This window comes from Leptinotarsa decemlineata, unplaced genomic scaffold (assembly GCF_025532065.1).
Source record: "Leptinotarsa decemlineata unplaced genomic scaffold, Ldec_3_MD MMD2_tig00026354_RagTag_RagTag, whole genome shotgun sequence".
Classification (NCBI taxonomy): Eukaryota; Metazoa; Arthropoda; class Insecta; order Coleoptera; family Chrysomelidae; genus Leptinotarsa; species Leptinotarsa decemlineata.
The window spans coordinates 6,738,263-6,750,700 of NW_027412702.1; the positions used below are offsets into that span (position 1 = coordinate 6,738,263).

General features: G+C 37.2%; 1 protein-coding gene across 1 annotated transcript in view; it reads right to left on the reverse strand.

Annotated features, from left to right (window-relative positions):
- The window catches only part of LOC111504914 (uncharacterized), a 148,084-nt gene that overhangs the window by 19,582 nt on the left and 116,064 nt on the right, over positions 1-12,438 (reverse strand). Inside the window, 1 exon segment of the mRNA XM_023159636.2 lies at positions 2,680-3,220. Within this exon segment, the coding sequence (XP_023015404.2) occupies positions 2,680-3,220 (541 nt within the window).

Consider the following 12,438-nt stretch of genomic DNA (forward strand, 5'->3'; position numbering starts at 1 on the left):
TAGTAATCCTTCTGGAAGTGATGAATAACAATCTATGCAAGAAATATTCTCGGAAAGGTATAGGGAATAAGGCAGACAACGGCTGAAAAAAATGATAGGTGAAGAAAACTGAGAAACAAACAATAACAACTATTTCAACCTAGCGAGGAATTTCGGATCTCCAACGTCGATTGGCAATAGGAGAATGCGTAAGTACTGGTCAAAGCAGTTAGTCAGGGAGCATACATTTATTCTTATACATTTCAGGTATGGTTTTCTATGGAACGGAAGATTCCCATTACTATGATGTTAAATGAATAAAATGAACTTGTAACTGAATTACATTGTTAATATCCTCTGAATAAAGATCTTAAAAGGTAAGGTAGTGGTTTTGAAAGGTCACATAAGAGCAGTTTGATCTAGTGCTAAATTGAAACGTAACAACTTCTTTGAAAATGTAGGTCGGGCACACTGACAAACCAGATGTGTCCCTAGCTGTGACGAAAAGTTCGTCATCAATAAATGACAATTCTGTCGATTCCATAGTAAATAAACGAACAATATCTACAATATTTACAAGTAAATTTAGACCGTTACAGTGGTATAAAAACATAGGGAGTTTTGCTTCTCAATTTTCATATAATATGTTGTGGCCTTTATTCGAAAGGTTAGGTCCAAAGTGAGTGGGTCTATTCGACCCTCCACCGCAACCCGCAAGGGTTTATTGTGGCTCACAACTATTTACACTCTACCAGATAAACCCAGGACCTCAAAGAAGCCGATTAGTTTGTATGGTGAGTAGTCTTTCAGGTCAGATGGTAAGAGTACGGCTCTGCCAAACTCTAAAACCTGGTTTGGTTCCCAGCGGGGCAGATACAGAGTATGTGCTCTGTATGTTCCAAACAGAGGCGACACACACTGTCTTCAGACAGTCCGAGTCTCTGCATATAATGATTCAAATGACAGTGACCTGTAAGAATGCCTGTTAGACATCGTGATTCGTCCCAACTGTAGTCCAACAACTATTTGGTATCAAGCTTCGAAGAGTGAATAAACGCCTTAGAGTGAGCCAATTCTGGAAGAATCTGCCAGAAGTCCATAAATCTTCTTGCCATCCAGGTGTTCAATCTTTGTTTGGCAAAGCCTAAAACGATGCCAATGACAGGTTCTGGTCCGATGAAGCTGCTTGCAGCACCCTCCTTTGCAAAGGAGTCAGCAGCCTAATTGCCTTCTAGGCCAGTATGGCCAGGAATCCATACCAGAGACAATTTGTTGAGTCTTTCAATCGAGGAGAGTCGTTTTTGGCATTTTGGTACCAATGTAGACGTTGCTCGGTAGGAGCCAAGAGCTTCTAACGCCACTTGACTGTCCGAGAATATTTTTATTGACTTGTGCATGAGGTTTTATTCTTCCCATCTCCGCACACAATTCAATAGCGTAAATTTCCGCTTGAAATACAGTCGCATAGGTTTCTAGGCAGACCAACAACTATCTGTTTTTAATATTTCCTTCTTCCGGAGGATCCAGTCCTCTCTACTCGGGAACAGTACTTCATAGGCAGTTCGTAGTTGATAGTTGGAGGCATAAAGTCAGTGGTCATTTCCAGAATGCTATGACTTTCAGTGTCAACCAACAGCCGTATTCTTATATCGTAAAGATATCTCAGAAGAATGTGGTAATTAATTGTGCCTATGAATTTTCAAAAGCCATACTGACCTAATAAATTTATGATTTTTTAAGAAACTGCTGATTAGGTTTTGCATCAAATTTCCATTTTCAAAATTTTTGGAATTGCTGGTAGGATTGATATGGGCCATTCGTTATTCAAATCTTGTTGAATGTGGTTGAAATTTTTGTAATCATAATTTCATCTTGGAAGCTTTCAGTTTCAAATGAGAGTTTCACTAAAAAGTTCAATACTGGTGGTATATTAACGGAAAAACAGATTTCAAACAGATTTAAACAGATATCAGATTTGACTATTTTAAGAATTTTTCTAGATATTTCTTAGAAGCCTGCTGCTTTCTTGAAATCTAAATTGTATAAAATTTCTTCTAGTTTTTCATTTGTTGGTAGATATTCAAACTTTGATAATGTTTCATAAATTTTGTCATGTCTCGATCGGTGACTGAAATTATGTTTGATTTTTGATTTCCTATACTGATAAAATGATTATTCGACTCATTAGAAATATGTTTAGCTTCTCTTTCATTATGGTTGTGACAGATTGAATTTGAAGTTTTGTACATCACCTTCTGATTTACACCGGATACATTTTCTTCGGAGTTTATCATCTTTTTTGCTCAAATCATCTTTTCAATCATTTCATTGTTATGACTATCTAACTCTAAAACATTTTTTATTTTGGTAATATTTGTCAAAATACTTTTTATCATTTTTATGACAATTTTGTCGAACCTAGACGCCTTCTCTGTCTTCCAGAACATGCATGAACAATTTTTAAAAATAATTAATATGTATTCATATAAATTATTAGGATCATTGAATTACACACAAAAAACCCTTCCAAATAGTTGTGAATTGAATCTATAACAGTTCCATTTTCCAACAAATTGAATAAATTGATTGATTATGGGTGTGATAGATTCTAGTCAAACAACTTCGAAAGCAAGTTAACATGGAAAGTACTACATTTTTGGATATATTTGAAATATTCAAAGTAGTGTTGCAAAAAACTACCTTATATTTTCATCAAATCCGTCGTCTTCGAAATATTTCACAGGCTTATCCCTATCACCTTTCCTGCCAGAATATCCATCCCTGTCTCTCCTGGAATCATCAGGATATCTCTCGTCATCATAGTACTTATTATCGCGATCGTCGCCCACGCTGCCTTGGTAATAATACTTATTGCCATTGAACTTTTCCTTCTTCTCTAGAGTGTTCGAATATCTTTCTCTTTCTAATTCGTCGTAACTTCCGTGTCTATCGTAGCTCTTCAGCTGCTTCCCCTTTTCTAAGCTTTTCTGTCTCTCCAGATATTTTTTATCAGAGAATTTCGCTATTGGTTTTTCTAAATATTTATGTGTTTCATCTCTGATGTTTTTGCCTGGCCTGTAATTGTGTTCTTCGTATTTTGAAGAGGGGGGATCAGCGTACCTGGAGAACCTCTGGACTGGATCTGGAGATTTTTCCCTACTGGAACGTTCAATATCTACTTGCGCCGGTTGGTGCATAAGATAGATAGTGGATTCTGCTGGGTCTCCATTCCAATCCTCATCTGCAATTTGAAAAATAATACTTATGAACTCCAATCGATATTGGAAATGAAAAAAGTATGCAAATGTTCAGTTATTATACCTGGAATTGGTAATGGAAAATATCGTTTGCGCATGAGGAATAGGAAGCATCGCTGAAATTCACGATTACGCTCATATCAATCAAACATTAGCCAACCAATTCTAACTATGTGAAATATGCTCGGGCTACAATTTATTCAATTTTTCATTCGGGTGCCAGTTTTATGGATGGTGATTATGATTTCGAAACTCATCCTAATATGTAGGGAAGCATAATTATACTGTCACATTTTATTAGATAATTACGTTATGAGGATAGTTCTGTCTTTCATTAACCAATGATTTGTGAAGTCAAATGATAATAAATTGTGTAATACTGCTATTATGAAAGACTCACATTCAGATGATTCGGATCCATAAATAATGTTCGTTTTGAATATAGAACAGATTTTTATCCGATTGACAGAATCAGATTATTAACGAGATATTATGAATTCATCCTTCATCTTCATTGTGTCTCCATGTAACCTTATAAATATACAGTTGAATGTTGAATAATTATTTCGAAATTTTCATTATTATATTTCTCCTGGTTGCCTGTATTACATAATCATGATCGACTTTGATTTCATCAAACGAGTGATGATGATTTCCAGGTAAGATTATCATATTAGATGGTAATTATTTTGCTAGAGAAAAAATACTTTCACTACTGGTTATAGTATATCTTACTACGACTTTACAAGGCGAGGCCATTAGGTTCAGGGTAACCAGAGGCTGCCCTCAAGGTGGGATACTATCTCCCCTTCTGTGATCGCTCCACATATTTCTGAAGGGAGTGGCTGGATGGACTGCATGTAGACTTGTGCACATTGCCAATTGTACAAATCAATTTAATGCAGAGTGCAACAGACTGTTGGTTGACACTGGAAGTCACAGCATTCTGGAAATTACATCTAGCTTTATGCCTGCAACTGTCAACTACGAACTGCCTTATAAAGTACTGTTCCCGAGTAGAGATGACTGGATCCCCCGGAAGAAGGAAATATCGAGAGCAGATACTTGTTGTTTCACAGATGGACCAAAAACATCTTCCGGTTCTGGTGCAGGTGTTTTCAGTCGCAGACCCAAGACAGAGATATCAACCTGCCTAGCAACCTATGCGACTGTATTTCAAGCGGGAATTCACCTTGTGTGCCGAGAGATTGGAGGAATCCAACCTTATACACAAGTCAATAAAAATATTCTCGGACAGTCAAGCGGCGTTGGAAACTCTTGACTCCTACCGAGCAACGTCTAAATTGATAGCAAATTGCCAAAAACGACTCTCCCCAATAGGAAGACTTAACAGATTGTCTCTGGTCTGGATTCCTGGCCATACTGGCCTGGAAGGTAATGAGGCCGCTGACTACCTTGCAGAGGAGGGTGCGGCAAACATCTTCATCGGACCAGAAGCTGTCATTGGCATCGCTTTAGGCTTTGTCAAACAAAGATTAAACACCTGGATGGCAGAAAGATTTATGGACTTCTGACAGTATCTTACAGGACTGGCTCAGTCCAAGGTGTTTATTCACTCTTCGAACCTTAATACCAAACAGTTGTTGGACTACTGTAGGGATGAACTACGATGCTTAACAGGCCTTCTTACAGGTCACTGTCATTTGAATCATCATATGCAGAGACTCGGACTGTCCGAAGACAGTGTATGTCGCCTCTGTTTGGAAAATGATAAAACAGCAGAGCACATACTTTGTGCCTGCCTTGCTGCGGACCGAATCAGGTTTTTACAGTTCGGCATAGCCGTACTCTTACCATCTGACCTGTAAGGCCACTCACCATACAAACTAATCGGCTTCGTTATGAAGCTGGGTTTATTTGGTCGAGTGTGAATGGGTGTGAGCCACAATGAACTCTTGCGGGTTGCGGTGGAGGCTTGAATAGACCCACCTAACCTAATCTATCTTAGTATTTCATTATTAGAAGAAGTTCAACACACATCTACTTGTCTTAAGAAAGTATTCATAATAAATACATAACTTAGGAATACGGGTTTGCTACAAATATTCAGAAAGCTTCAAAAAACGCTTCCAAATAGTTGAATTTTCAATCTATGAACAGTTGCCATACTCGAACAAACTGAAAAAGCTATTGTATAGCGAAATATGTGTTGCGTTTTTGTAAAAATGCTTGGTGAAAATATCACAATAAAGTATTTCTTGAATACGTTTTCATCAAGTATCGGCCGATTTCAAATTATTGATTCAATTAGTACCTGCTGATCATTTCGCAAGTTCAGACTTTCATCAAATCTATGAATGCGCGTTTCACTTTCATGATCCTTTCTTGTCATTCGATAATTGTTGATTATATTGGACATTATAATTAGAAAGGAAATAGGAAACCATTTCTACTTTTTGCCACTATGATCTATGATTATTCATAATGATTACCTAAACATGACCTTTTGTTAGCAATCGCACATGTACACTGTACACAGATCACGTGTACTAGTACGTTTGAACACGTAATCGATTCATATGGGAATGATATTTAGAAATCTAAAACATTAACGCGATTATAATAGTTTTTTAGAACCATTGAGAATGAAACGTGATTTTATTCAATACGCGTTTCACCGAGTGGCAATTTAATGAACATATATTTGATTTGATCCAACCGCTACGAAAGGTATGAAAACTTTAATTGGTTTCAAATAAACAACAGGATTGACAGAAATCTCAAAAAGCCATCAACGAAACATGACTTCGAAGGGATGCCAACATTTTTTTTTCTGTCCTAGTGTCACATTACTTTGGCCATGAAAAATGTTCCTGGTAATACCTAAAGGCGTGTTTTTGAAGATATAAAAGCTAGAATTTTTGCCTTCTGGAAATTTCAAGAACATTCCAGGGTATTCAAGAATAATCGAGATCATACTACGACACTCCAAAATATCCTGGAACATTCTAAAATGTTCGAGGATAGTCTGGAACGTTTGAGAAAATCCCAGATCTACGTCTCGAATGCTGAGGAATGTTCTGGAACATAGAATCCTATTCAGTTTGGTTGAATTTACCAATAGGGAGGATTATATGACCATCCGCTAACCTTTTATAATGTGAAGTTCATTATTTCATTCCAACCACCACACAATCTCATGTTACAATCTTCCCTGACTAATACCACGTGGTATTAGCCAGGAGAGCAGTTATTTTCTGATAGGTGTCAGTCCACTAACCTACAGTGTAGGTAATTTGAGACTGGCCTGAACGAATTATTCTTTAAGATAATTTGATTTGAAGCCAGTGTCCAAGTATGCCTACTCAATTCGTGAAGTTTTCTTCCTTAAACGAGGAATTGGGCAAATTTCGGATATGCGGTTGGTTACCTCGTTCACAGGCAGATGTGGTGATGACAAACTTGTTTGTCGTTCGCTTCAGCCTAGTTCGAGAAATGATACTCTGAAGGAATTCGATTTTCAATTATCGTAAATCATCGACCTTATGTTGATGTTAGACACTACCTTGCACTGATGAGTGGTCAAACAGCCCGAAACCGGTCTGCAAGTGTGTTCCACTAATTGAAAATCGATTCCGGCAGTTATATCGCCAACAACATATGCAGGAATAACTTCAGTGAAGAATTCTGCACTGACATCTGTCAAATATAATTCAACGTCCTTCGTGGTATAATCCAGAAAAGTTGTTGTTTTCTGATAGGAGTCAGTCCATTAACCTACAGTGTAGGTAATTTGAGACTAGCCTGAACGAATTGCTCTTTTAGATATAAAGTATTTGTTTTATAATATGAAATGCTTTCTATTTTCGGAAATAACCAACAAATTAACCTCAAAACAATGACAATGTCGTACGCACAAGTAGAACAACAAGAATACAGGAGGAGGAAGGAAATAAAATTTCACGGTGTTTCCAAGTTCATATCGAAAATTCTAAAAAATATAAAACGAGGTACCATTCACTTTAATGACATGAATAAAAACACTTTTGTGTAATTTTCACCAGGAAATTTTATTTTTACAACCAGTTTGAGGTTTTATCCTATTATCAAGTAAAAAAACTAACTAATACATTCGAAATCTAATAATGTGGTTATATAGGGAGTTTGTGGTTAAGCTGGATGGGGAGGTAATTGAATGAACAGGGGTACCAACTATGAAAATTGATCACTGGAGGTTATAGAAATTACCGGGGTTGTCAAACTTACATAACCCTGAACGAGTCTCCACTTTCGAATTTATAAGTTTGACAACCTCGGTCATTAGGGGCTGGCTTCAAGGTGAGGTAATATCTCCCCTTCTGTGGTCGCTCCTGATGGATAGTCTGTTTGATGCCCTCAACACAAGGAAAGTTGATCATCAAGCTTATGCAGATGACCTTGCCATCCTGGCAAGGTCCACGTCGGGAAGGGTAGCTTGTAATATCCTCCAAAGCGCGTTGGACGTTGTTCACAGTTGATGCCTGAGGGAGCAGATGTCTGTCAACCCCAGCAAAACTGTGTTAATCCCCTTCAACAAGAGGAGAAAATTGGACGATCTAACGCCACTTTCCCTCAATGGTGAGGTCATTCCATTGGGAACGGAGGTGAAATATCTTGGCATTATCCTTGATGAAAGACTCACCTGGAATGCTCATTTGGAAAAAGTTTTACACAAAGCCAAACTGTATGGACAGGTCGAAGAATTTGTGGTAAAATTTATGGTTTAGATCCCAAACAAATCCACTGGATTTATGTAATGATTGTTAGACCAATGATCACTTATGGTGCAATTGCCTGGTCGCCGAAAGCTTTACAGAAAACGGCCCAAGCGAAGCTCTCTGGTTTAAGAGACAGGCTTGTCTGGCTATCAGCGGCCATGGAGATCCTTCTAAATCTACCTCCTCTCCATATTTTTCTGGAGAGAGAGGCTAGATGGACTGCATACAGACTTGTGCACATCGCCAATTGCACAAATCAATTTAATGCAGAGTGCAACAGACTGTTGGTTGACATTGGAAGTCACAGCATTCTGGAAACGACCTCTGACTTTATGCCTCTAACTGTCAACTACGAACTGCCTTATAAAGTACTGTTCCCGAGTAGAGAGGACTAGAACCTCCGGGAGAAGAAAATAATAAGAGCAGATAGTTGTTGGTTCATAGATGGATCAGGTGTTTTCAGTCGCAGACCTAGGACAGAGATATAAACCTGCCTAGGAACTTATGCGGCTGTATTTCAAGAGGAAATTTACGCTATTGAATTGTCGGCGGAGAGATTGGATGAATCCAACCCCACAAACAAGTCAATAAAAATATTCTCGGATAGTCAAGCGGCGTTGGTAGCTCTTGGCTCCTACCAAGCAACGTCTAAATTGATAGAAAATTGCCAAAAACGACTTTCCCCGATAGGAAGACTTAACAGATTGTCTCTGGTCTGGATTCCTGGCCATACTGGCCTGGAAGGCAACGAAGCTGCTGACTCCCTTGCAAAGGAGGGTGCTGCAAGCAGCTTCATCGGACCAGAATCTGTCATTGGCATCGCTTTAGGCTTTGCCAAACAAACTTTGAACACCTGAATGGCAAGAAGATTCATGGACTTCTGGCAGAATCTTCCAGAATTGGCTCACTCCAAGGTGTTTATTCACCCTTCGAATCTTGTTACCAACCAGATGTTGGACTACAGTAGGGATGAACTACGACGTCTAACAGGCCTTCTTACAGGTCACTGTCATTTGAATCATCATATGCAGAGACTTGGACTGTCGGAAGACAGTGTGTGTCACCTCTGTTTGGAAAATGATGAAACAGCAGAGCATATACTTTGTGCCTACACCGCTGGAGACCCAATCTGGTTTTTAGAGTTGGGCAGAGCCGTACTCTTACCATCTGATCTGAAAGACCACTCACCATACAAACTAGTCGGCTTTGTTATGAAGTTGGGTTTATTTGGCCGAGTGTGAATAGGTGTGAGCCACAATAAACCCTTACGGGTTGCGGTGGAGGGTCGAATAAACTCACTCACTTTTGACCTAACCTTACTTAACCCCGGTTATTTCTACAATTTCCAGTGTTGCCCAGCTTACCTACAAACTCCCTATATAACCACGTTTTTAGATTTCAAATTTATTAGTTAGTTTTTATAATCGATAACTGGTGGAATTTAAACAAATTGTTTTCATTCCTTTCATTGAAGTGATAATGAACAAGTCATCAATTACACAAACGTGGTACAATTATACACGTAGTTTTCACATATGTGGTTATTCCAATATCAGTGTAAAGGTCCATTAATTCCAATCTATAAATATGTTTTCAGGACTGAGAGTGAATTTTAAAAATTCCAAAACGTAGGTTTTTTCACGTTACCTTTGACTAACCAGTCTGGCATTTGAATTCTAGTACCATCCACTCAATATTTAATGTAACTAGTAATGAAAACAATTATCAATTTATATTAGATGACACCCAATTCCGATGATCGGCGACATGATATGAAAAAAAAACATTCAGGTGTTTTCTTCCGCATTCCTTTTTCGACCTAGAGCCGGCAGGTATCACCTGTGCCCATAATCTCGGATGCCTCGCCCATCGAGTACCATCGATGGGTCGTTCATCAAATCTCGTTAACGAGTATTTATTAAGTAGGCCCTGTGGGTCGAACGCATTTCGCGCAAAATCGTCCCATGGCTTCACTATGTAAGTACGAGAATATACGAGGGGACGCGGATTATTAATCTCAAGAGACTTTTGTTTTTCAATGATAGAAGAATTTCCTTTGACACATTCTTCACAATATCTGTTCCTTTTGAATGTCATTGAAAAAGTTAATATATATTCGATTTCGGTAACTACAATTTCAAGATATCAACAAGATTCATTATAGTGTTTTGTGTGTTCTCCCAACGAAGATCGATCATTGTCAAGAAGGAAACGAAAGTTACAACAAAACAAATTACAGTATCATCCTTATACCAGTCAAAAAATAAATACTTTCACAACTATCTTGATCAAAGGAATGATTTTCAAGTCATAATTTGAATGTCAACAAAAACCGGTAATTGTCTAATCTGTTCGATAATAATACTGAATTTGACTCAAATTTAAAAAAAATATCCATGGATGTATTGAATATGGATTATTTGACACGACCACTACAATTATCAAAAATAACAAGATTAGCTGAGATGAAAGGACTTGGTACAGGCTAAAAAATTATAAATTTTGAAAAACTATCTATTAGTTTTTCGTTTATTTTTTCGGGTATTATCTTGCATAATCCTAAATTTGCCCATAATACAATGAATATGTACAAAAGTATCATAAATGTAATCATTTCTGAAATACATATTTGAAGGAAATTAGTATCTTCCTGAATTTTAGAAAAAACTCTGAGATGAAAGACTGATTTATAATAGTAAAACGATAACAAATAGCTTAGGTTTGACCGTTGAAATAACCCGCTCTTCTCTGTGGATGTGGGATTCAAAATTAAGAACTCTTCTTATGCCAGTAGTCATAAGAACAACATTACGTACAGTGCTATAGAAGCTAAAATCTAATCATGGTCAATTCCATCAAACGAAAACACACAGCATCCATCGTACGTTAAATTCCATATTGGAAGCATCAGAATCACAAGTTTTTTGGCTAACTATTAATTTCCGAATCAACGTTGAAGAGTATGAAAGCTATGTCTTCATATTTTCTTATACATGTTCTGTTTCATATATTACTCGAAGATGGCGATACAGCTAGATCTTTTTCTTCCCCAGTAATTATTTTATGAAGATTGAAGTCCATATATGCAGGAATGAAAATTAGTTTTCCTATGTAATCGTTCAAACCTCGAAAATTTGTCCATTGAATAACTTCAGTATTTTCTGTTTGTTCATTGGTTTCCGAGTCCGTGGATTAATTTACTATGTGAGTTCTTCTCAGCGTGAGTTCGGCTCATAACCTTTTGAAGAACTCCAAGAATTACTGAGAAACTATAGAAAACTATTTTTCTTCATTTGGCAAGATTACAACCTCTGAAATAATAATCCGTATCACGTATATAGAAAAAAAAACAAATTATGTAATAATTATATGAAAGAGTGCTTGAACCTGAGATATGTAAATGTTCAGAAGTCTTTTATGCAAGTGTGGACAGTAAATAGTTACAAAACGGTTACATAGGATTTTATGGAAAAGCTGCTGTAACTTGGACTGTAACTTGGCTGTAACAGTGTAGCTGTTTCATCCACCGACGCAAAATACAAGGCTTCATCTTTGTCATGCAGATAGATGTTGTGCTGGATGACATATTTGATTAGAGATTCGAACGCAGAAAAATGTCTTTTTTTGTTGTGTGATAATCAAGCTGTAATTCACTTATCATCAAATAATGTTTTCCATCAACGAAGCAAACACAGATTTACATTTCCATTATGTGCGTGTGTGTATGAGAGAGAGAGAGAGAGTAATCGAAGGAGATGTGAAAATTGAATAAATTACTATAAATGAAAATATTGCAGATATGTTCACCAAATCTTGGGAAAAAAGCAATTCAAATATAATCCTACAATTCTGACATACATAACATATTTTTTGACGGTAGAACAATTTAAGGATTAGTTTATATCGATAGCCGGCTGTAAAGTTAACGTACATGTTAAGTTTTTGAACTTAGCATTTTGTACTGCAGACGTACATTTATTTTTCTCCACGATGCGTAAAACGTCTGGGATTTATGAACTGTGCATGATTGCATTTCTCTCACAAATTTCCCGTAAACTTTGGTGCTAACTGCTTTCCTTAATTGTACGTTGGTCAGATTTGCAGACCCTATATCTACTGGTGCGTGATTGAATAATTTTTCACCATTATAAAAAATGGAATCCGTGATTAATGTTGAGTTAGACATGGTAAGTCTAATATTACATATGCTATTACCAGTAGCATAATGAGAAGAAACAAGGTCAAACTCCGTTTTATGTTTATACACCAAACATACAGTTTCAAGAATGAACAGTGCAACGACAGGTAAAATCTTATTAGCCGCAAAATAATTTCCGCATGATTTCCTAGGTTTGACTTTACAGAGACACTTTACTACCCTTTTCTGTAATATCAACACAGAAAAGATAAGGGTTGCACTGCATGTTCCCAAAAATGGTATTCCATATCTTATTTGGGATTCAATTACAGCGTAGTAAACCGTT